We start from the raw sequence: 21,050 nt of genomic DNA on the forward strand, positions 1-21,050 counted from the left end.
TGTGGACAACCTTCCTTCTCCAAGACGATGAGACCAATAGCACCATCTGAGCTGGTGCACCAATGAGATCAGATAAAGCCATCACAGAACAGAAATCAAACCAAGGCTCTTCTGCTCTGTATGGCTATAACAACCCTGGTCAAATGTGTCAGAGAGGTTGAAGCCATAGGATAGAACCAAACTGAGGCAGCATTGACGGCAGTTAATTCATTGATTAATTATCTAGAGCAGTGAACAACGCTGGACATCTCCTAACTAATGCACAAAGAAATCAACAATTGAATTTAAATTACTCTTCATTTTTAACTCCATCACGTCTTTCCTGAATCACTACCTTCTCACAAAAGAAATTGTATTGGCAGGAACCGTCTTGTCACAACACTAAAACTTGTGAGTTCCATTACTCTGAAATGTAATCAAGGTGACAATCTGGTGTGGTGCAGAAGGACTGATGCACTGGTAAAGGTGCTGGTTTTTGGATGAGATATTAAATGGAGACCCTCTCTGAAGGATGTAATTTAACCCAAGGCACTAGTAGGAAAAATTGAGCAGGGAGTTCTAGTAACCAATATTCATCTCTCAATTAAGATCATTAAAAGATTAATTGTTGCTGCTTGTAAGGATACATTGTCCTTGGCTTTCAATATTACAACAGTGACTACAGTCAAAATGTAATTACTGGTATTGGTTTTACTTAGCGGAAAGGGCCATTTAGCTTTTGGAAATTATGTCACGCATCTAAATTCTTGCTTACTTATACATAAATGAGTTAATGTCCCATCTATGGTGTACACTGAGTCAAATGACCTGATGTTAAAAACAGAAAATGCTGTAAAATCTCGGCAGGTCAGGCAGCATCTGTGGAAAGCAGGACAATTAACACTTCAGGTCAAAGACCCACCACCAGAACTGGGAATATGCTGAAATGAATGTGTCCAATATTTAGAACATTATAAGTGGCCCAGGTGGAGCAGAGGGCAAAATAGCCATGTCCCTTTCCAATTAACTCCAACTGGAAACTCATACTGTACAGACAACCACACCATTCAACTGTGGATTTACTGCAAATACTTAATGTAAGGTTCAGAAGTAAAGTTTAACCATGTGGGCTGAACAGACTGCTTGTTCCCAGAGAAGAGTACAGCAGCAAGAGTTAGCACCTTTTAAGAGGAAAAAGGAAAACAGAAACGTAATTTTTCCTGCATAAAAGATGCTCCTCTGCTCCACTCTCCGAACCAAGCCAACTTTAGACATGTACCACCAGAAAATGGGCAGAGATTCATTAAACTCATGTGCTGATGAAAGGTCATCATTAACAGTTCTTCTCTCCACAGATGCTGCCTAGACTGCTGTGTATCACTAGAATTTTCTACTTTTATTTCATCTAATCAGATTATCAGCCCATTTGATGCCCCATCTAACTCTGGACTTTGCACCATGACAAAGGATGTTTCAGAAAGATGTGACAGACATGGCAGAAGTGCATCCATTTCTGTTTATTTTTAATTTAAACCAGATCAGATATTTTTAATAGCACATACCCAATGCCCATTGGCCACCATCGGCTGTGTGGTACACAGGGCACATCCATATATTTTTTGGAAGTCCAGCAAAACTTTCTTCCAGTGAAAACAATTCTGTTACAGTCAGAGTACTGCTCACCTGTAGCTTGTGTTAGACTGCAGTTGGCTGTCACAAATAACTTCAGTCGAGTGACAAGTGACATTGGAGCCAACCACATAGTATGACATGGTCTTCTGAGGTAGTCGATGCTCTCTGTGGTGGCAGTCGTAGACAGAGAAGTGTCGCTGTGCAATGTATGGACGTTGCCCTTCTGTGCCAGTGTAATAGTAGTAGAGCCCGCCAAGTGCGCTTGGAGACAGGAGGGTAAAATTCTCGGAGGCAACTGGAAATGGGATTTGCCAAAGACATGTGAGTTATTAAACGGAGCTTGGGTTAATAATGAATGGCTTAATTAGGCATGATCATCTCCCAACGAAAGATATAAGATATCTTTATTAGATACTTGGTAAACCTCCACAAGGTGAAGTAACAGGAGAAATAATGAAGGATAAGCAGGGAAAACAAAAATTAAGTGGAGTTAGGAAAAGGGATGATGAAAATGGCACATACATTTTACAATGCTGCTGCAAGCATGTTGTTCATTGTAGTGTACCTCACCGTACCTGTGCACATGACAATAATCTCGATTTGACTCAACAATGCAGAGATGAATACTGGAAACCTCCCTCAGTGTATTGATAGACCAACTTGTGATATGGGGAAGAGATAAAGGAGAATCTGCTCTAGATCTAGTAGGATGCTGAACAGCTTTTTCCCCACAAGTAGTCAGGATCATAAATGGACTGTGTCCCCCTCCGCTTCCACCGACAAGCTCTCCCTCCACACACACGTACAGACCCACATCAATACAGAAACAGTTTGATAGTTAGTTACCTGATACGTTGAACTTCATCTCGAGCTGAATAAGCTCTTATTAATACATCAACGCACTTTAACAGATATGAATATGTGGTGTTGATATGTTTTTAGTTTTGTTTTAGAGATGTTTTTATAGACGATCTTAGATATTTATCACTGTTCTTTTTGTTGCACTGATATGAGCTGGTGAGAAACAGTATTTTGTTTTTTTTGTATATGTAAATACTCAGAGAAATGACAATAAAGTAAATCTTGAATCTTGAATCTTGAATCTTGAATCTCGATGATGGGTGGTGGGTGGGGGGGTGGTAAGGGGAGGGTCAGGGCTTGCAAAGCCCACACTTTGCACAATCTCAGTCTGGTTGTTGGGAACGAATATCATTCGATGCGTACACAACTGCGCTGAGTGATGGAGGGTAAATCACTGGGCTGCTCATCCACAGCTCTCAATGGACTACAGCAGCAATGCGAATGTATGAATGTACACAGGATGAATGCTTGCCTGCTGCTTGATGGATCACATTATGGGGTGAGGGGCGCTTGGTAACTGACTGTGGTTAATGGTGAAAGGCAGTGGAAGACACATTCTAATTGCTGGTGGAGGGCATCATGTTAGTTGACAGTGGAGGGTACCGCTTCCATTGATGGTAGAGGACACCATTTTAATTTAAGGTGGAGGGCATCATTCTGGAGAATTTCATCCTCTGACCATGCTGCAGACCAAAGTAAACTTCAAAATGAAGACTGGCTTAATTGTTCCTCAGCTTCTCACCAGGAAGGTATTTTCAAGCTGGTGATCACTTATTTCATTCACCTCTGATAAAGTAGGCCTTTAGTCAGGGAATGCCCTGCACTACATCAGATTGGGGGAGTTACTGGAATAGAATATACGAGAACGTACAAGATTTATGTTAATGTTGATTTATGTTAATTTGTTTATGTAATTTATGCTTGTAATGTACTGAGCTGCTGCTGCAAAAAGCTAATTTTCATGGCATTTTTACGCTGGGTATGTGTGCCCATGACAATGAACTTGAATAGAAATGTCATTTTGGATCATATTGTGCTCCCTGAGACTCTGGAATAAACAAGGTAATATGCAAAGTATCCAAACTGCACCATTACTTAAATTGATCTTATTCCAAACAAATGGTTCAAGTGGTCTATATCTATGTTGAGTAGGAATTTCAGGAACTCTTTCAAACCTTAGCTCCTTGATTGTGCCCACAGTAAAACCTGTACTATTTTGTTCCTACCTTGTTCGTAGTCTGAATGTACAGTCATCGAGTCACAGAGTCATATAGCACGGGAACAGGTTCTTTGGCCCAAATGGTCCATGCCGACCAAGATCCCCATCTAAGCGAGTCCCATTTGCCCACGTTTGGCCCATATCCCTCTAAACCTTTCCCATCCATGTGCCCATCCAAGTGCCTTTTAAGTATTGTTCATGTACCTACCTCAACCATTTCCTCTGGCAGCTCATTCCATATATGGGCCACCCTCTGGGTGAAAAAATTGGCCCCCCCTCCCTAACCCTGGAAAAACAGATTGTGCACATTCACCCTGTCCGTGCCCCTCATGATTTTAGACAGAGTCAGTACAATTTCTGAGGTGTTGATCACTGGAAGATCCTAAGGAGCAAAGGACTGAGAACAAGGAGGGGTCTGACCCAGGCCTCTGAGGAAATTTGGTGGTCATTGGTGACATTGTGGAGATGACAGAGAGCCACAAAGGACTTAAGATACACTAGCTTAATATCTGGCTCCTTGTCAGTCTATGGGAGTTGCTGGCAACTGAATTGGAAGCAGTGCATGCTCTTCCAAGTGATCACTGTCTGACTGAGGTCAGGGCTACTGATGTGAAAAAACTCAAACATGATAAAAAATCCTGATAGATGGAAGCATTAAAAGCATACCCTTGTCCTTTGCAACAACAATATAGATGGAGAGGCGACCGTACGTAGCGTTCAGCTGTTTTGCAGCTGCATCAAATACTCCACAGTCTGGAAGTCTCAAGAAGATGCTCGAAGCCCTTATCGAGAAATCTTCACTGATTAGTAATCTTGGCTTTATTTTCAGTGCTAGAAATAGAAAACAAAAGGTGACAAAAATGGCATTTATAGAAAGAACTCAACTATCATGTCTTTGCAATTCGGAATGGAAGGCCTCACCTTGACAGCAGATGTGGCAGAGATGGAGAAACTGGGGGAAAGGGGTGGTGTCCTCACAAGAGACTGTGTGGAAGAGGTGTAGTCTAGGTAGCTGTGGGAGTCAGTGGGTGCATGTCAGTGGTTTATATCAGTGGATAGTTTGTCACCTGAGATGGAGAGAGAGATCCAGAAAACAGAGAGAAGTGTCAGAAATGGTGAGTTTCTCCAGCAATTTGTTTTTTGCTCCAGATTACAGCAGTTGCAGTCTCTTGTGTCTCCATTGTATGGCTCCAGATTGAGTGAACGGTGTCTGTTCTGTTACCCACAGAGACTCACCATTCTATGGGAGAAGGTGGATGGAGCAGTAGGTTTTGTTACTGCTTCTATGTCCAATTTGGTGGGTTCTGGTTGAGGAGGAACGCCACAGCTGAAGAACCATTCATTCTTGGAATGGTTCTGAGATCTTTCATTTCACTTAGAGCAAATAAGTGAGATTTAACATCTCATGCATTCAGCAGTCGTGCACTCCCTTGGTGATAAGCAGGTGCATTGGCTTAACTGCCTGTGATGCTGCTGCGAGGAAGTTTTTCATTGTACCTGTACCTCACTGTACTTGTGTACGTGACAATAAACTTGACTTGACTTGACTTGACACATTCCTGCAGTGGGACCCATGTCCTCCTTGCTTATTGGCAGATGCCAAACTGAAATTTACTGCATTCATCCCTTGGTGATACTATAAGATACCACTTTATTTATTTTGTGTCATGAAAGCAGTAAAATTTCTTTAGCTTCTTCACAGGGGAGTAATCAGGCTCTGACTATTGACCATGCTATATAAAAAAAAGCATCTTGGTCAGTCACAGGTTTGATAGAGTGTTGCAAAGGGAAAAGAGAAGCAGAGAGAGAGAGAGGTTCAGGGTAAAGGTAGAGAATTTAAATTGAATGTATTGGGAAAAGATCATAATTTAGTTTAACAAACATTCTGCAGAAGGAACAGTGGGTTGAGCAGCATCTGTGAGGTGTAAGGGACTTTCACTCCAGATTCCAGCGTCTGCAGTCTCTTGTGTCTCCAGAATTAAGTTCTTTTCAGTGAATATTTGATGAATAGCCACCCATCATCTTAGTATTTCCTGACTTGATGAAGTATTTCTAGCCCAAGTGAGTTTTACTTAATCTTTAGACCTTGCCTGTTTCAGTTTCCTGGATCAGTCTGACAGATAGCTTCTCACTGGTTAATCCTACACCTTGGCTGTTTACCGCGGACACACTGATGTCATATATCTGCTCCGGATCCAGATCTTGCAGGTAGATATAGGTTACAATTGTTGTGTATTGCACAGGTGAGGATTCACTGACCTGGACGTCAACCTGTATAATGAAAAGATTATTGCCTTCATCAGTAAGCATCTGGAAATGGCCAGTACTATGTCCAAAACTAATATGCATTCTCAGAACACGAAGAAAGGCACAAGACCTCTTTAAAATTGTTTGAGCCTTCTTCTGCTCCTGCACCTCAGTTGCATAATGTCCAAATGCTATGGTGCAAAACTGTAAGTTCACCTCAGTATCATTGTGCACGTGTTTAATGCTGATCACACAATTGTGAAGGTGCCTTAGACCTCTTTACTAGACTAAAGGCAGCATATAGAGGCAAATTATTGTTACAGGAAGGAAGACCTCTCAAAGCCTTTTACAAGAAGGGACGAGATTAAGCATATGATTGCATAATGCTATTACACAATTTCAGGCTCGTTTGTTGTCAGTTGGAAAATTTGACCAGACACATCCTGATGTCAGTCACCCTTGCGATTTCCTCACTGGATGATATATCAGGTCCTTCCCTTTATGAGTAAAGAAGGGAATATTTGTCTGGTTATCCCGGAAGCCAGCGTCACTGAGTGCTCCCAAACCAGCATATTCATCAGACTTCAGTACTCCACTGGGATTCCATGCAGGGTAAGTACCTACCTACATTCTAAAGCCCTCCCCTTTAACAAAAACAGCCCCCATACCCCTCATGCCCCAATTGCACAGGTGGTCCGGAACCCTCCTCTCTATTTTTCAGAACTCTCAGATCCATTGATTCCCCCGATCTCACAATGCTCTTGGCAGCCTGGTCTCGAGCGCTATCCCCCTAACAATCAACAGACCTGTCCCCGGCATTCCTAATCCCACCCCGAAGGTCTCAGAATCTTGCCCCTCCCACAATCTACAGGTTCCAAGTGGTGCACCATCAGCAACGACCCCTCCACCCTCCAGCCCCAGCAGTGGTCTGTGGGTTCCTTCTCATCCCAATCCCAATGACCCCCATTCCGTAGGCCTGGCTTGAACAGACTTGAAGCACCAAACTCCTGAGCACGTCCACAGTGATGGACTGGGTGTCACATTTTTGCCTCCTATGAGATCACATTTGAACTCCCATCTAGTTTTTGATCAAACAGTACTTTCCTACAAGGGTTATTGAAGATGGATTGCTGCCCTGTTTCTCCACTCCTTTGCCCTATAGCTTCATGGAACAAGCTGGAGTTACCCTCCCCTACTCCTCCCGCCCCTCCGACTCCCCCATGCCTGTTCACCAGAGGGCACAGCCTCAGAATAAGGGGACGTTCCCTTAAAACTGAGATGAGTAGGAATTTCTTCAGCCAGGGGTGGTGAATCTGTGGAATTCGTTGCCACAGAGGGCTTTGGAGGCCAAGTCATTGTGTGTATTTTAGGCAGAGATTGATAGGTTCTTAATTGGTAAGGGGGTAAAGGGTTACAGAGAGAAGGAAGGAAAATGGGGTTGAAAAAAATCAGCCATAATTGAATGGCAGAGCAGACTTGACGGGCCAAATGGCCTACTTCTGCTCCTATATCTTATGGTCTTGTTGTCTTATGATCTTGTGGTCTTATGATACAGGTGGTTAGCATAACGCTATTACAGCGCCAGCAACCCAGATTCAATTCCCGCTGTTGTCTGCAAGGAGTTTGTACGTTCTCCCTGTGTGTCTGCGTGGGTTTCCTCCTGGTCCTCCGGTTTTCTCACACATTCCAAAGACGTCCAGGTTAGGAAGTTGTGGGCATACTATATTGGCGCCGGAAGTGTGGTGACACCTGTGGGCTGCCCCCAGCACATTCTCAGTAACACAAAGAGATGCATTTCACTGTGTATTTCAATATACATGTGACTAATAAGTAAATGTCTTATCTTATCTTATTAGCCAACTTAGAACAAACATTGATTAAGCCAAGTTGTTTGGCTCAGGATGTCCTTGCAAGGTTACTTTATCTGACTGAGGCACCCAGTCTCTCTGTGGCCTAAGGACATTTGCAGACCTATTTTCACTTGGATGGAGTTGATAGGTAAAAACAAGGTGGTAATGGCTTAGAATTGGGACATTGGCTAACACTACCACTAGCACTGAGGATTAGTCCTTTATGATTTGAACCATTTTTCGGCTAAGGTGGGAGAACTGGTAGAAGCCAAGTCACAAACTTAAGGGTCATATGGGCGAAGCTTGTGTAGCCTCATAGAGTCATAGAGTCATAGATCCCTGCAGCCCTACCTGTCCATACTGAACAGCAAGTTCCCATTTGTACTCATCCCATTTACCAGCATTTGGTCTGCTGCCTTCTATTCCAATCAGAAAACAGCTGCAAACATTTCATCTGATTTTTTTATTTTTGGAACCATTTCTCAACCCCAAAAATAACACTGCTAGATTGGCCTAACTTCCCAATCCCATCACGTTTGTGAGACAATTACCTGTGGGCTGGGATCATTCCAGATCGCCTGCATTGCCGAGGTCTCAGGACCCCTCCATGGTGCCTGTAACTTGCCTGCTGAATTCAAGCAAGGCCAGGACCTCAAATCCGAGGCAGCCTCTTGATTGTCTTAACAAACAGGAGCCAAAAAAAGCCACACTTCGTCTGATAACCACACAAGTACGCTGCACGAGTCTTTGATCCGACGCCAGCTCTTTGGTTGTACTCACATTGTACTGTATTATTTTCTCCTCGGGTGCAGAAGGTGGTTTCCAGCTGACAAGCACACAGCATGGTTCAAACTCCCCTACCTTCACTTCCTGTGGGGCTGATGGGATCTCACCCGATTGGACGACGACTATGGGACAGACAGATACAAAAAGCATGTTTTTTTTCACATTGAGAAAACTAGAGTGAGTCAGAATACATTGATTTGAAAAGCTTGGTAATTTTGGCAGTTGGGTTACCAAATTTCCTTAAAGACATTGCCTGTTGTTCAAGCACATTGCTTGCCCTACACCACCACCATTACTTGCCCAACTTGTACACGCTCATCACTGTTTTCACTGTTTTTCTTCACCAAATGCATGGGCTCTTCATTACCCAACTGAACCACCCTTGACTTGGCCCAGCACCCTTGGTCCTAGAATCCTAGAACTGTGTGCAATTCTGGTCGCCCCATTACAGGAAGGATGCACAGGCTTCGAAAAGGGTGCAGAAGAGGTTTACCAGGATGCTGCCTGGATTAGAGTGTATAAGCCATATTGTATGGAGAGGTTGGACTTCGGTTGTATTCTCTGGAGCGGTGGAAGCTGAGGGGAGACCTGATAGAGGTTCATAAAATTATGAGAGGCATATATAGTCAAAATCTTTCTCCTGGGGTAGAAATGTCAAATACCAGAGGACATACATTTAAGGCAAGAGGGGAAAGTTCAAAGGAGATATGCAGGGCAAGCTCTTTACTCAGGGAGCCGTGGGTGCCTGGAATGTGCTGCCAGGGGTGGGGGTGGAAGCAGATACGATAGTGGTTTTTAAGAGTTTTAGATAGACACATGAATATGCAGGGAATGGAGGGATGCAGATCATGCGCAGACTGATGGGATTTAGTTTAATTTGACATCGGGCTCAGTGCTCACATGGTGGGCGTCAGGGCCTGTTCTGTGCTGGACTGTGTTCTAATCCCCAACAGTATTTCAACTAGCAAACAGAAGTTCTCAATGAAAATGAAATACAAAACTTGTTTAAAAAAGATCCCATTAAATTTCTCCCGCTGTGCAAGCAGTAGTTTTCCAGGGATTTCCCTTCAATTCTTGGACATGCCTGGAGGGCTGACGATCGAGGAAGGGAGAGAGGTAAACGAATTGGGATGTTGAGCTCCCCGGCTGATGATGGAGATGGCTTCAGGCGTCTTCATTTCAACACAGAGTGGGTGAAGGGGAAAGAAAGCAAATGCCGGTTGATCTGGTGAAACAGCAGATTCAAAAAGAAGTTCTGGCAATAGATTGCTGATAAAATCAGGAACGGGCGGAACAGGCGATACTGGTGGGGAGATAGAGGGGAGAGAAGTCCCCACCCATGAAGCTCTCTTCCTGAATCCTGCCCAGGAAAATTGAAAGGCTGGTGTTAAAAGCCTCCACAGGTCTTGCGTTGGACTCTTTAGCACTTTGGATAAGTGAGAGAGAAGTGGGATTAACACGGAGATAACTTTTCCAGAGGGGGCTGTCTCCAAAGGAGATAGCAAGTCAAAACATAGTAACGGCTGAGAAAAGGACGAAAGTGGTTTTATCAATAGGCATACATTCTGACAAAGGGTCTTCGACCTGAAACATTAACTTGGTTTCTCTTTCCACAGATGCAGCCTGACCTGCTGAGTATTTCCAGCATTTTCTATTTTTATTTTAGATTTCCAGCATTTGCAGTTTTTGATTTCTCATAAATTACGCCAACTTTTCTCAAAGGATATTGGAAAAAGGCTTAATCGTCTACCTATAAAATATGAAATATGGCACAAACATTCTGTTTAAATTGCCTGAAACTCCCTGCCACATAATTTATGCCACCCTTTTATGTCAATATTTATAATGGGATGTACCCCTGTCAACATTCATAACTCTTCCTGTTATTGAAGATTTTTCTGAAATCACGAACCAAACACCTTCTCCCATTCCCCATGACCCATATCCTTCAGCCTGGGAGCCCTGAACCTGCAACCAGCTAATTTAGACGAAACTATATTTGGAACTGACTGTGGACTTCAGGAAGGGGAAAGTCGGGAGAACACACACTGGTCTCATTGAGGGGTCAGCAGTGGAAAGCGTGAGCAGCTTTAAGTTCCTGGGTGTCAACATCTTGGAGGATCTATCCTGGGCCCGACACATTAATCAATCATGAAGAAGACACGCCAGCGGCTCTACTTCATTAGGAGTTTGAGGAGATTCGCTATGTTACCAAAAATTCTTGCAAATTTCCATAGATGTATGGTGGAGAGCATCCTGACTGGTTGCATCATCACCTGGTATGGAGGCTCCAATGCACAGGATCGCAAGAGGTTGCAGAGGGTTGTAGACTCAGTCAGCTCCATCACGGGCACGACCCTCCCCACCTCTGAGGACATCTTCAAGAGGCGTTGCCTCAAGAAGGTGGCGTCCATCACTAAGGACCCTCACCATCTGGGACACACCCTCATAGAACCATAGAACAATACAGCACAATACAGGCCCTTCAGCCCACCATGCTGTGCCGACCTTCAAACCACTCCTAAGACTATCTAACCCCTTCCTCCCACATATCGCTCTAAAATTCCTCCATATGCTTATCTAACAATCTCTTGAACTTGACCAACGTATCAGCCTCCACCACCACCCTAGGCAGCGCATTCCATGCACCAACCACTTTCTGGTTGAGAAACCTTCCTCTGACGTCTCCCTTGAACTTCCCACCCATTACCTTAAACCCATTACCTCTTGTATTGAGCATTGGTGCCCTGGGAAAGAGGCGCTGACTGTCCACTCTCTCTATTAATATTTTGTACACCTCTATCATGTCTCCCCTCATCCTCCTTCTCTCCAAAGAGTAAAGCCCGAGCTCCTTTAGTCTCTCCTTATAATACACACTCTCTAAACCAGGCAGCATCCTGGTAAATCTCCTCTGCACCCTCTCCAACACCTCCACATCCTTCCTATAATGAGGCAACCAAAACTGGACACAGTACTCTAAGTGTGGTCTAACCAGAGTTTTGTAAAGCTGCATCATTACTTCGTGGCTCTTAAACTCAATCCCACGACTTATGAAACCTAACATCCCATAAGCTTCCTTAACTACCCTATCCACCTGTGTGGCAACTTTCAGTGATCTGTGGATATGAACCCCCAGATCCCTCTGCTCCTCCACACTGCCCAGAATCCTGCCATTTACCTTGTACTCAGCCTTGGAGTTTGTCCTTCCAAAGTGTACCACCTCACACTTCTCCGGATTGAACTCCATCTGCCACTTGTCAGTCCAGCTCTGCATCCTATCAATATCCCTCTGCAAGCTTCGACAGCCCTCCACACTATCCACAACACCACTGACCTTTGTGTTATCTACAAACTTGCTAACCCACCCTTCCACCCCCTCATCTAAGTCATTAATAAATATCACAAACAGTAGAGGTCCCAGAACCGATCCCTGTGGGACACCACTAGTCACAGCCCTCCAATCCGAATGCACTCCCTCCACCACAACCCCCTGCTTTCTACAGGCAAGCCAATTCTGAATCCACACGGCCAAGCCCCCCTGGATCCCAATCCCTCTGACCTTCTGAAGAAGCCTACCATGTGGAACCTTGTCAAACGCCTTACTAAAATCCATGTAGACCGCATCTACTGCACTACCCTCATCAATCTTCCTGGTCACCTCCTCAAAGAACCCTATCAGGCTACTGAGGCAAGATCTTCCCTTCACAAATCCATGCTGGCTGTCCCTAATCAGTCCATAATTCTTTAAATGATCATAGATCCTATCTCTTAGAATCCTTTCTAGCAGCTTACCCACCACAGACGTAACGCTCACTGGTCTGTAATTCCCTGAACTATCCCTACTACCTTTTTTGAATAAGGGGACAACACTTGCCACCCTCCAATCCTCCGGTACCATCCCCGTTGACAACGAGGACTCAAAGATCCTAGCCAACGGTTCAGCAATCTCCTTCCTCGCCTCACGAAGCAGACTGGGGAATATTCCGTCAGGCCCCCGGGACTTATCTGTCCTAATATTTTCTAACAGCTTCAACACATCCTCTCTCTTGATATCTACATACTCTAGAACATTACCCTCACCAACACTGTCCTCAGCATCATCAAGACCCCTCTCCTTGGTGAATACTGAAGAGAAGTATTTATTGAGAACCTCACCCACTTCCACAGCTTCCAGGCACATCTTCCCACCTTTGTCTTTAATCGGACCTACCTTTACTCTAGCCATCCTTCTGCTCTTCACATACGAGTAAAAAGCCTTGGGATTCTCCTTAACCCTACTTGCCAAAGCCTTTTCATGTCCCCTTCTCACTCTCCTCAGCCCCTTCTTAAGTTCCCGCCTTGTCACTCTAATATTCCTCATGAGCCCTATCTGATCCTTGCTGCTTACACCTTATGTATGCTGCCTTCTTCTTCCTAACTAGTCGTTCCACCTCTCTTGTCACCCACGGTTCCTTCACCCTGCCATTCCTTCTCTGCCTCACCGGGACAAAGTCATCCCTGACATCCTGCAAAAGATCCCTGAACATCGACCACATCTCCATAGTACATTTCCCTTCAAAAATGTCATCCCAATTTACACTCTCAAGTTCTCGCCTTATAGCCTCATAATTCGCCTTTCGCCAATTAAATATCTTCCCGTCCTCTTTGCTCCTATCCCTGTCCATGACAATTCTAAAGGTTATGGAGCAGTGGTCACTGTCCCCCAAATGCTCACCCACCAATAGATCTGTCACCTGACCCGGTTTATTACCTAAAACTAGATCTAATATGGCATCCCCTCTAGTCACCCTCTCAACATACTGTGTCAGGAATCTGTCCTGGACACACTTAACAAACTCCGCCCTGTCTAAACCCTTGGCACTAAGTAGGTGCCAATCAATATTTGGAAAGTTGAAGTCTCCCATTATAATAACCCTGTTATTTTGGCATCTTTCCAAAATCTGCCTCCCAATCTGCTCCTCAGTATCCCTACTGCTACCGGGGGGCCTATAGAATACTCCCAGTAGAGTAACTGCTCCTCTCTTGTTCCACCCATATTGACTCTAGAGAGGATCGTTCTACATTATCTACCCTTTCTGCAGCTGTAATGGTGTCCCTGACCAGTATCGCCACCCCTCTCCTCTCTTCTCCCCCCCTCCCTATCCCTTTTAAAACACTGAAAACCAGGAATATTCAATATCCATTCCTGCCCTGATGTCAGCCATGTCTCTGCAATAGCCATGTACTTATCCAAGCTCTCAGTTCATCTCCCTTATTCCTGATGCTTCTTGCATTTAAGTAAATGCACTTTAGCCCATCTGCCTTACTACTTTTATAGCCTGTACTCTGCTTCTCCTTCCTCAAAGCCTCTCTACCTGTTAGATCTGACTTTTCCCCATCCCCTTCTTCCTACAGCCTCTTCATGTTACTACCATCGGGGAGGAGGTACAGGAGCCTGAAGACCCACACTCAACGTTTCAGGAACAGCTTCTTCCCCTCCGCCCATCAGATTTCTGAACGGTCCACGAACCCATGAACACCAGCTCATTATTCCTTTATTTATTTGTTTATTGCACTATTTATGTTTGTAATTAATAGTAACTATGCTTTTGCACTGTACTTCTGCCGCAAAACAACACATTTCACGACATACAGTATGTCAGTGATAGTAAATCTGATTCTGACAGGCTCTGATAAACATTCTCTGCCTGACACTGTTCAGTCTCTGCTTTCCTTCCCCTGGCCCAGGTTAAGTGGTCTTTTAGCTCCTGGTAACACTCTCATTGCCACATAATATGTTATTTATTGTACAATTTTTTCCAATTTGAATATGGAAGTTATCAAGTGTTTTTTATTCTGCTGGATTACTTTTGTAAACCTGCCTGGTATTGTTGGTGTTATGCTGTGCCTGGTTTTACTTGGCCTCACAACGTATGATGATGCCACGCACAGTGCAGACAGGGAGCCTCCAGCAAGTTGGATAAAAGTGAGGAAATGGAGCCGAGATTCCAGCCAGTCATTGTCCCACTGAATGGCTGAATTCTGTCACTGCTCTTACAGTGGTTCTGTGGTCATAGAGCAGGGCAGCTGATAGAGCTGCTGCCTCACAGCTCCAGTGAACAAGGTTCAATCCTGACCTCCGGCGCTGTCTGTGCGGATTTTGCACGTTCTCTCTGTGACCTCATTGACTCTGCAGTTTTCTCCCCACATCCCAAAGACTTGTGAGTTAGTAGGTGTTGGTGAATGGCAGAATCGGGGGCCAGTTGATGGGAATATGGGGAGAATAGGTGATAGGGCAAATTAGTTGGGAATGGGATTGCTCTGTGAGTCAGCATTGACTTGATGGGCCAAAAATGGCCTTCTTCTACGTTGTAATATGGAAATATGGAAGTATGGAATATTTTTCTCCTATTCTTCTAATTTATTTCAGACACTTTAGATCTTTGTCTGGTCTGCATCCCCTTTCTGTCTCACACACAACTTGAACTCAATTCTACTGCCCACACCATTCATTCTAACGAATGTCTCATTGCTTGAGATGGGAAGGGAGAAAGTAATCAGTAAGGAGATGTTCCTCAGAAATACTTACAGCTTTGGGTCATAAATTTCAACAGCAAACCACTGTCCTCATCCCCATAGAACGTTTTAGCAGAAGCTGACACAACGTACAGAGTCGACTCATTCAGATCTATTAGTGGGAATGAAAGTGATTAATGTACTGTTCAATCACCTAAACAGTGTTGTTACTGAAACCCAACGATCACATCTGAGACACTATAGGATACAAGTCTTTTTGAGTTTGTAAGCGGCTGGGGATCTTTCTGATGGAGGGGTTGGACAGAGCACAGAACATTGCAAGTAGAGAGACACATAGGCAGCAACAATGCACCTTAAGAATCCTGTCCCTTTCTATGATGTCATTGGTGATCCTCTACCTCAACGATGGTCTCAATCGCAGATTTACATTTGGATCAGGACTCTGATCCTGGAGCCACAAACCCATCCTCAGAAGGGGGCTCCTTTCTGTTTCCTTCCTCCTTCAGCTTCAATTGTGGAGCTCTGTCGGAGAGACATTCCATAATAGCCGTTCTTGCCCCTCTATAATGGAACTCTGAGCTGGGAGCTCCATGCGATACCTGGGTACAATTCATTGCAGCCAGCAATCAGGGAACTCAGCAAGTGTTCCCTATTGCACTACTCTGTCATGTCAAACCACATGAAATCCTTGCTCTCCCAGCTAAAACATTGGTCAAATGCCAGGATGGCACATTGGGTTATATCAGAAATGTCTTGAAATTAGCCTGTGATATCAATAATCCCAGCCACAATAAGAAATGGAATTACTGTCGGCTTTATGCACAGGCAATGTTGCCCTATTTGTGAGGCACACCCTTCATATGTACCCTATAACCTTCCCTTAAGGTGTCTTTCTTTTCATTCACCTTGCCTGCATTAATTTTCCTCCTCTTCTGTTAAAATTTCAAGCAAAAGAATCCCTTTTTGGAAATCCCACACCTAAAACTCTGAATTCTGGTGGTCACTTTTCAAGCCCTCCAGGTCAAACTAAAGAACTTTCACTGGAATCGGTAGATGGTGGGAACATGTGGACCTTAGCTTATTGTTAATGAGCAGTTGGAGCACAAGTCATAGACGCAGGAAAACTTTTTCCTTATTGGATCATTTTCCTCAATGATTTCTCTGCAAATGCACTTTGAGGAAGTCCACAGCACAGTGAAGACCAAACCATTGCCAAAATGGTCGAAGTGGGTCCTGAGGTGATCAGTTTCACATGATTTCAATTCCTGAGCTTGGTAGATCTTGCAACCAAACTTGAGGACCATGAGATCTCATTCTAACTAAGAAATGGGACAAGTCCATGCCTTTACCTGTGAGGATCACTCTTGTGATTGGAGGAAAAGCAAAGACACTCTTCATGGGTCTGTTGCTCCCATAGGGACCATAGTTAATGCAGTAGGACACAACCAGGACAGCTTCCGACTTGGGTGGGTCCCAGCTGATCACAGCGATACTTGCAGTTACATGAGAAGCCCGTAGGTTGCTTAAGAATCGCAAAGCTGCCAAAACAGACATAGTTTCATTTAGATTAAAGACAACATTTCAGCTGATCTGATTTCAAATTTCTGGGCAACTACATAATGATGAACACATACTCGGCGGAGTGGTGATTTCAAGAGGCTGGGAGGTGAGTGTTTGATTCAAGGGAGAGTCACACTCCACGGACATAGTGTATGTGGTATTTGGTTCCAACCCTGAAAATAAATGCACAGGATTAAATATAGCATCCAGCAATAACATTTCACTCAGATTATTTAGTGATGTGTATGTATTCTTAACTACTAAATTCACTTTTTCACATTGGACAACTTTAGGCCTTACTTGTGGGTTGTCCACCCAGATCAATGCTCCTCCCGCACAGAGTGTGTATGGTAACAACCTTCCCACATCTGGCAGGAGGTGAGTGGTCCACAGTGGCTGCCTGCTCACTGAAACCTCCGTCTAACCTCTTGACTTTGGGTATCATGGCCACAAATGGACAGGTGGGTGGGGGAGTGGGGTGGGGGAGGCTCTGCCTTGTTTCTTTTAAAGGTGCCAGTAAGCTTTTACGAGTCAACCAGGTTGACCAGACTGCCACAGAGCTGCAGTTTGTGGTGGATCTCCAACACCTTTGGCCACAATGGAAAACAAATGTCAATCCTACAATTCCTACATTTTGAGGTGAATTTCCATAGATGTTCTCCCATTTGTCTGTTACAGCAAACACTTGACAACCAGCTGTCCTTTATATAGAGAGTACAGTATAAGGTGAAGACTTTACCTTTGAAGTTTTAACCCATTTTCTGACCACGTACTTTAGATTTCATGACAACATAGAAGGAGGCCATTCGGACCATTAAATCTGTGCTGATTCCAATCCCCTTCCCCCACTTGAAATCTATTCTCCATTACCACCCAGATTCTCCTATCCCACTCATACACTAGGGGCAATTTACAATAGCCAATCGACTTACCAACACATCCTTGGGATGTGAGAGGAAACCAGGGCACCAAAAGAAAACCCATGCAGTCACAGGGAGAACTTGCAAACTCCACCCAGACAGCACCAGAGGTCAGAATTGAACTCGGGTCACTGGAGCTGTGAGGTAGCAACTGTACCTGCTGCGCCACTGTGAGGTATTACCCTATAGCAGTGGGTACGATTGCAGGGAAGGTGCTCTTAGGTCTCCATTGGAGTCAGCCTTGTGGATCGTTAAAGAGAGCCTGATTCTTGCCTTGTCCCTCTCTCATGTCACTTTGTGAATGGAAAAAGATTTCAGAGAAACCCTGATGTTGAATCATCACCAAAAAATCTTCACTGATACACTAGATCAGTAGCGTTTTCATTGAATATCATTCACCCTGGTGTGGACTTTCACTTGAGACTGACAATGCCATGCTCGGAGAGCAGGCCACATGTGCTTACCTCTGGGCATTCAATTAAAAGCTGTTTAACCTAAAAAGAACAGCACTGGGCAAGTTGCTGGTTTTAAAATCCTCTTCAGGCAAATTCAAGGGCTGAAGCACGATGGAACGGGACGTGTCCATTGCCTGGTAGAAAGCACTAATCCTTTTATAGCATCATAATCCATTGATAACACCTCCCTCAAAGCAGCACAATAATTTGAGGGAAAAAGGCATTGATTTCAGTTCTTCATTCCTATTCATCCTATGTCAAAGCAATCTGCCAACTATAAACACTTTACCATTTGCACCAATCATACAATGCTTATAACACGGAAGGAAGCCATTTGACCATTGAGTTTGTACTGACTCTATGTAAGAGCAATCCAACTAGTCCCTCTTCCCTGCCCTCACCCCATAGCCCTACAAATTCTTTCCTTTCAGATTCAATATCCAGTTCCCTTTTGAATGCTACCATTGAACCTGCCTCCGCTACTATCCCTGGCAGTCAATATGTGGAAAGTTATTTTCTCAGGTCACATTTAGTTCATTTGCCATCCACTTTCATTTTATGCCCTTCAATTCTTAACCCTTCTGACAAGGGAAATAGTTTCTCTCTGAATATACCCTTCATGATTTTAAATACCTCCATCAGATCTCTTGTAACTTCTTCTATTCCAAGGAGAACAACCCCAAATTCTTCAGTCTATCTGCAGAACTAAAGTCCCTCAAAACAGGAATATTTTGGTAAATCTCTTCAAAGCCTTCATAAAGTGTGGAGCCCAGAACCGGACATAGTCCTCCAATTGTGGCCAAAGCAGAGTTTCATAAAAGTGCATCATGACGTCCTTGATCTTGTACTTTACAAAGCTCAGGATCTCACCTGCATTTTAAACTCTTTTTTCACCTGCCACTTTCAACAGACTGTATTCCTCTGGTTCTTGTACCTCTTTTATAATTGTGCCTTTTATTTTATATTGCCTCTGCTTATTCTTCCTACCAAGATGTAGCACTTTACATTCATCAGCATTAAATTTCATCTGCCACCTGCCTGCCCACCTTACAGAAGATGTGGCGGTGGTGCAGCAATTGAGCTCACAGACTGGTAATACAAGTGCCCAGGTTCAAATTTCAGCATGGAGGCTGTGGAATTTAAATCCAATTCATTTGGAATATTGAAGTGAAATAGTTATTGATAGTGATGGGCACAGAACTACTGGATTGTTGTAAAAACCCATCTGGTTTATGGCTGTCCAACCTATTCTGGCCTATATATGACTCCAGACCCATCCCATGCTATGGTCTCTCAGTTCAAGGGCACTTAGGATGGGCAATAAATGCCAGTATCACCCAGATCCTGCAATATGAATGTGAAAAGTAACTAGCCTATCTATAATCTTCTTGAAGTCTATTACTTTCCTCCTCATATTTCACCATGCTTCCATGATTTGTGTCATTAATAAAATTGGAAATAGTGTTCTGTACACCGAATTCCAATCACTAGAATACATTAGGGTAAACAGTGATCCGAGTATTGATCTCTGGGGAACTCCATTATACCCTTGCCTACACTCTAAGAAATAATCTTTCACTACTGATTATCCACCCTCTCCGTGACTGAAGACACACTGCTTCTCTCTCTACAGATGCTGCTTGACTATTACTTTCTGTCCTGCTACTTATCCAATTCTCAGTCTATGTTGTTACAGCCCCTTTTATTCCTGGCCTTCGATCTTGACGTCAAACCAATTTTGTGGCACCCTAGCAAATGCCTTTTGGCAGTCCATAGATACCTCAACTGCATTTCTCCCTTTTACTTCATCAAAACAATTTGATGTACACAATCTGCCGTTAATTAATCCGTACTGGCTTTTTCTAATCAATCCACCTGACTTCTACTTTTTTCCCTGATTATTTTTTCCAAAATTTTCCCTATCACCAGAGTTAAGCTGACTGGTCTGTGGATTTATCCACATGTTTTCTAAACAAGGTTATAAATATCCACAGTTTTCCAGTCCTCAGGCATAACCATTAAGTCAATAGATGTTTGGAAGATTATGGTCAGCGCCTTTGCAATTTCCTCCCTTAATTACCTCAGCAACCCAGGATGCATGCCATCTGGTCCAGGTTACTTATCCACTTTAATTGTACCTAGCCTTTCAAATAATTCCTTTTTATCAATGTTTAGATTATTCAGAATCTCAACTACATCTTCCTTTGCTGGGACTCCAGTGGCATCCTCTTCCTTGGTGAAGAAGATGTCACCTTCATTCTGCTTCCATGAGTAAATCTCTTTTTTTTAGCCTCTGATCGGGCCTACCTGACAACTCTTTACCAGTTCACATGTCCAGAGAATATCTTTGGATTCCTTATTATCCTTGCCACCAGTCTTTTTTCGTGCGCTCTCAGGGACTACTTTCAATTCAGAACCATTACTACAGCAGAATTTTTAAATCAAATACATTCTTCCTGTGGCTTCCCAGAGGCTAAAATTAAATTGGAACAAGACAAATAGATGCAGCTGTGGAATAATTTGGGAACTCACTGTTGAAGGTAAGGTCAGGAGCGACACTTCCATCCTTGGAGCAATGAGAAGGAAAATTCTTAAGCAGCTCCAAACATTGGAATGTGCATATCCTCTCTTAGTAACTGATCAGCTTAACACTCTTCTTGGCTCTTCTAAGATTATTTCTACAAAGTCTGGTTCCAAAAGATTGACACACAGCTTAGTGGTAAACAATAATCCATTCATGCTTTAGACAAATTATCTCCATTTATTAAAACTAAACAAACCCTTGCAACTTGAGCATTGTTATATGAACAGGCTGCCAACGTTGATGGGAATTTAAGATCTGCTTTACACACCCATGTTTGGAGCTTAAATGACCTTAGAGAAGCTCTGAAGCTGATTTGGAGCATGGAATCTATCCTTCCTTTTGCATTCCTGGCAAGTTAGCTCAAAGCTCAGCATCAGGGTCAGAACCGTCCTACCTTTCTGATGGGTTGACAGATGAATTGGTCTCTTAGGTGTAGGCCAC

At 43.7% G+C, this 21,050-nt stretch overlaps 1 protein-coding gene across 45 annotated transcripts in view; it reads right to left on the bottom strand.

Annotated features, from left to right (window-relative positions):
• The window catches only part of LOC127578644 (fibrillin-2-like), a 168,583-nt gene that overhangs the window by 25,494 nt on the left and 122,039 nt on the right, over nucleotides 1-21,050 (bottom strand). For all 45 annotated transcript variants that reach the window (XM_052030845.1, XM_052030858.1, XM_052030870.1 and 42 more), the window contains 7 exons: nucleotides 16,725-16,823; nucleotides 16,440-16,628; nucleotides 15,143-15,241; nucleotides 8,569-8,696; nucleotides 5,782-5,962; nucleotides 4,358-4,522; nucleotides 1,663-1,906 (listed from right to left, as the gene is read on the bottom strand). In XM_052030845.1, coding sequence (XP_051886805.1) covers nucleotides 1,663-1,906; nucleotides 4,358-4,522; nucleotides 5,782-5,962; nucleotides 8,569-8,696; nucleotides 15,143-15,241; nucleotides 16,440-16,628; nucleotides 16,725-16,823 — 1,105 coding nt within the window. The remainder of the gene's footprint in view (nucleotides 1-1,662; nucleotides 1,907-4,357; nucleotides 4,523-5,781; nucleotides 5,963-8,568; nucleotides 8,697-15,142; nucleotides 15,242-16,439; nucleotides 16,629-16,724; nucleotides 16,824-21,050) is intronic.

The sequence above is a fragment of the Pristis pectinata genome, chromosome 15 (genome assembly GCF_009764475.1).
Source record: "Pristis pectinata isolate sPriPec2 chromosome 15, sPriPec2.1.pri, whole genome shotgun sequence".
NCBI lineage: Eukaryota > Metazoa > Chordata > Chondrichthyes > Rhinopristiformes > Pristidae > Pristis > Pristis pectinata.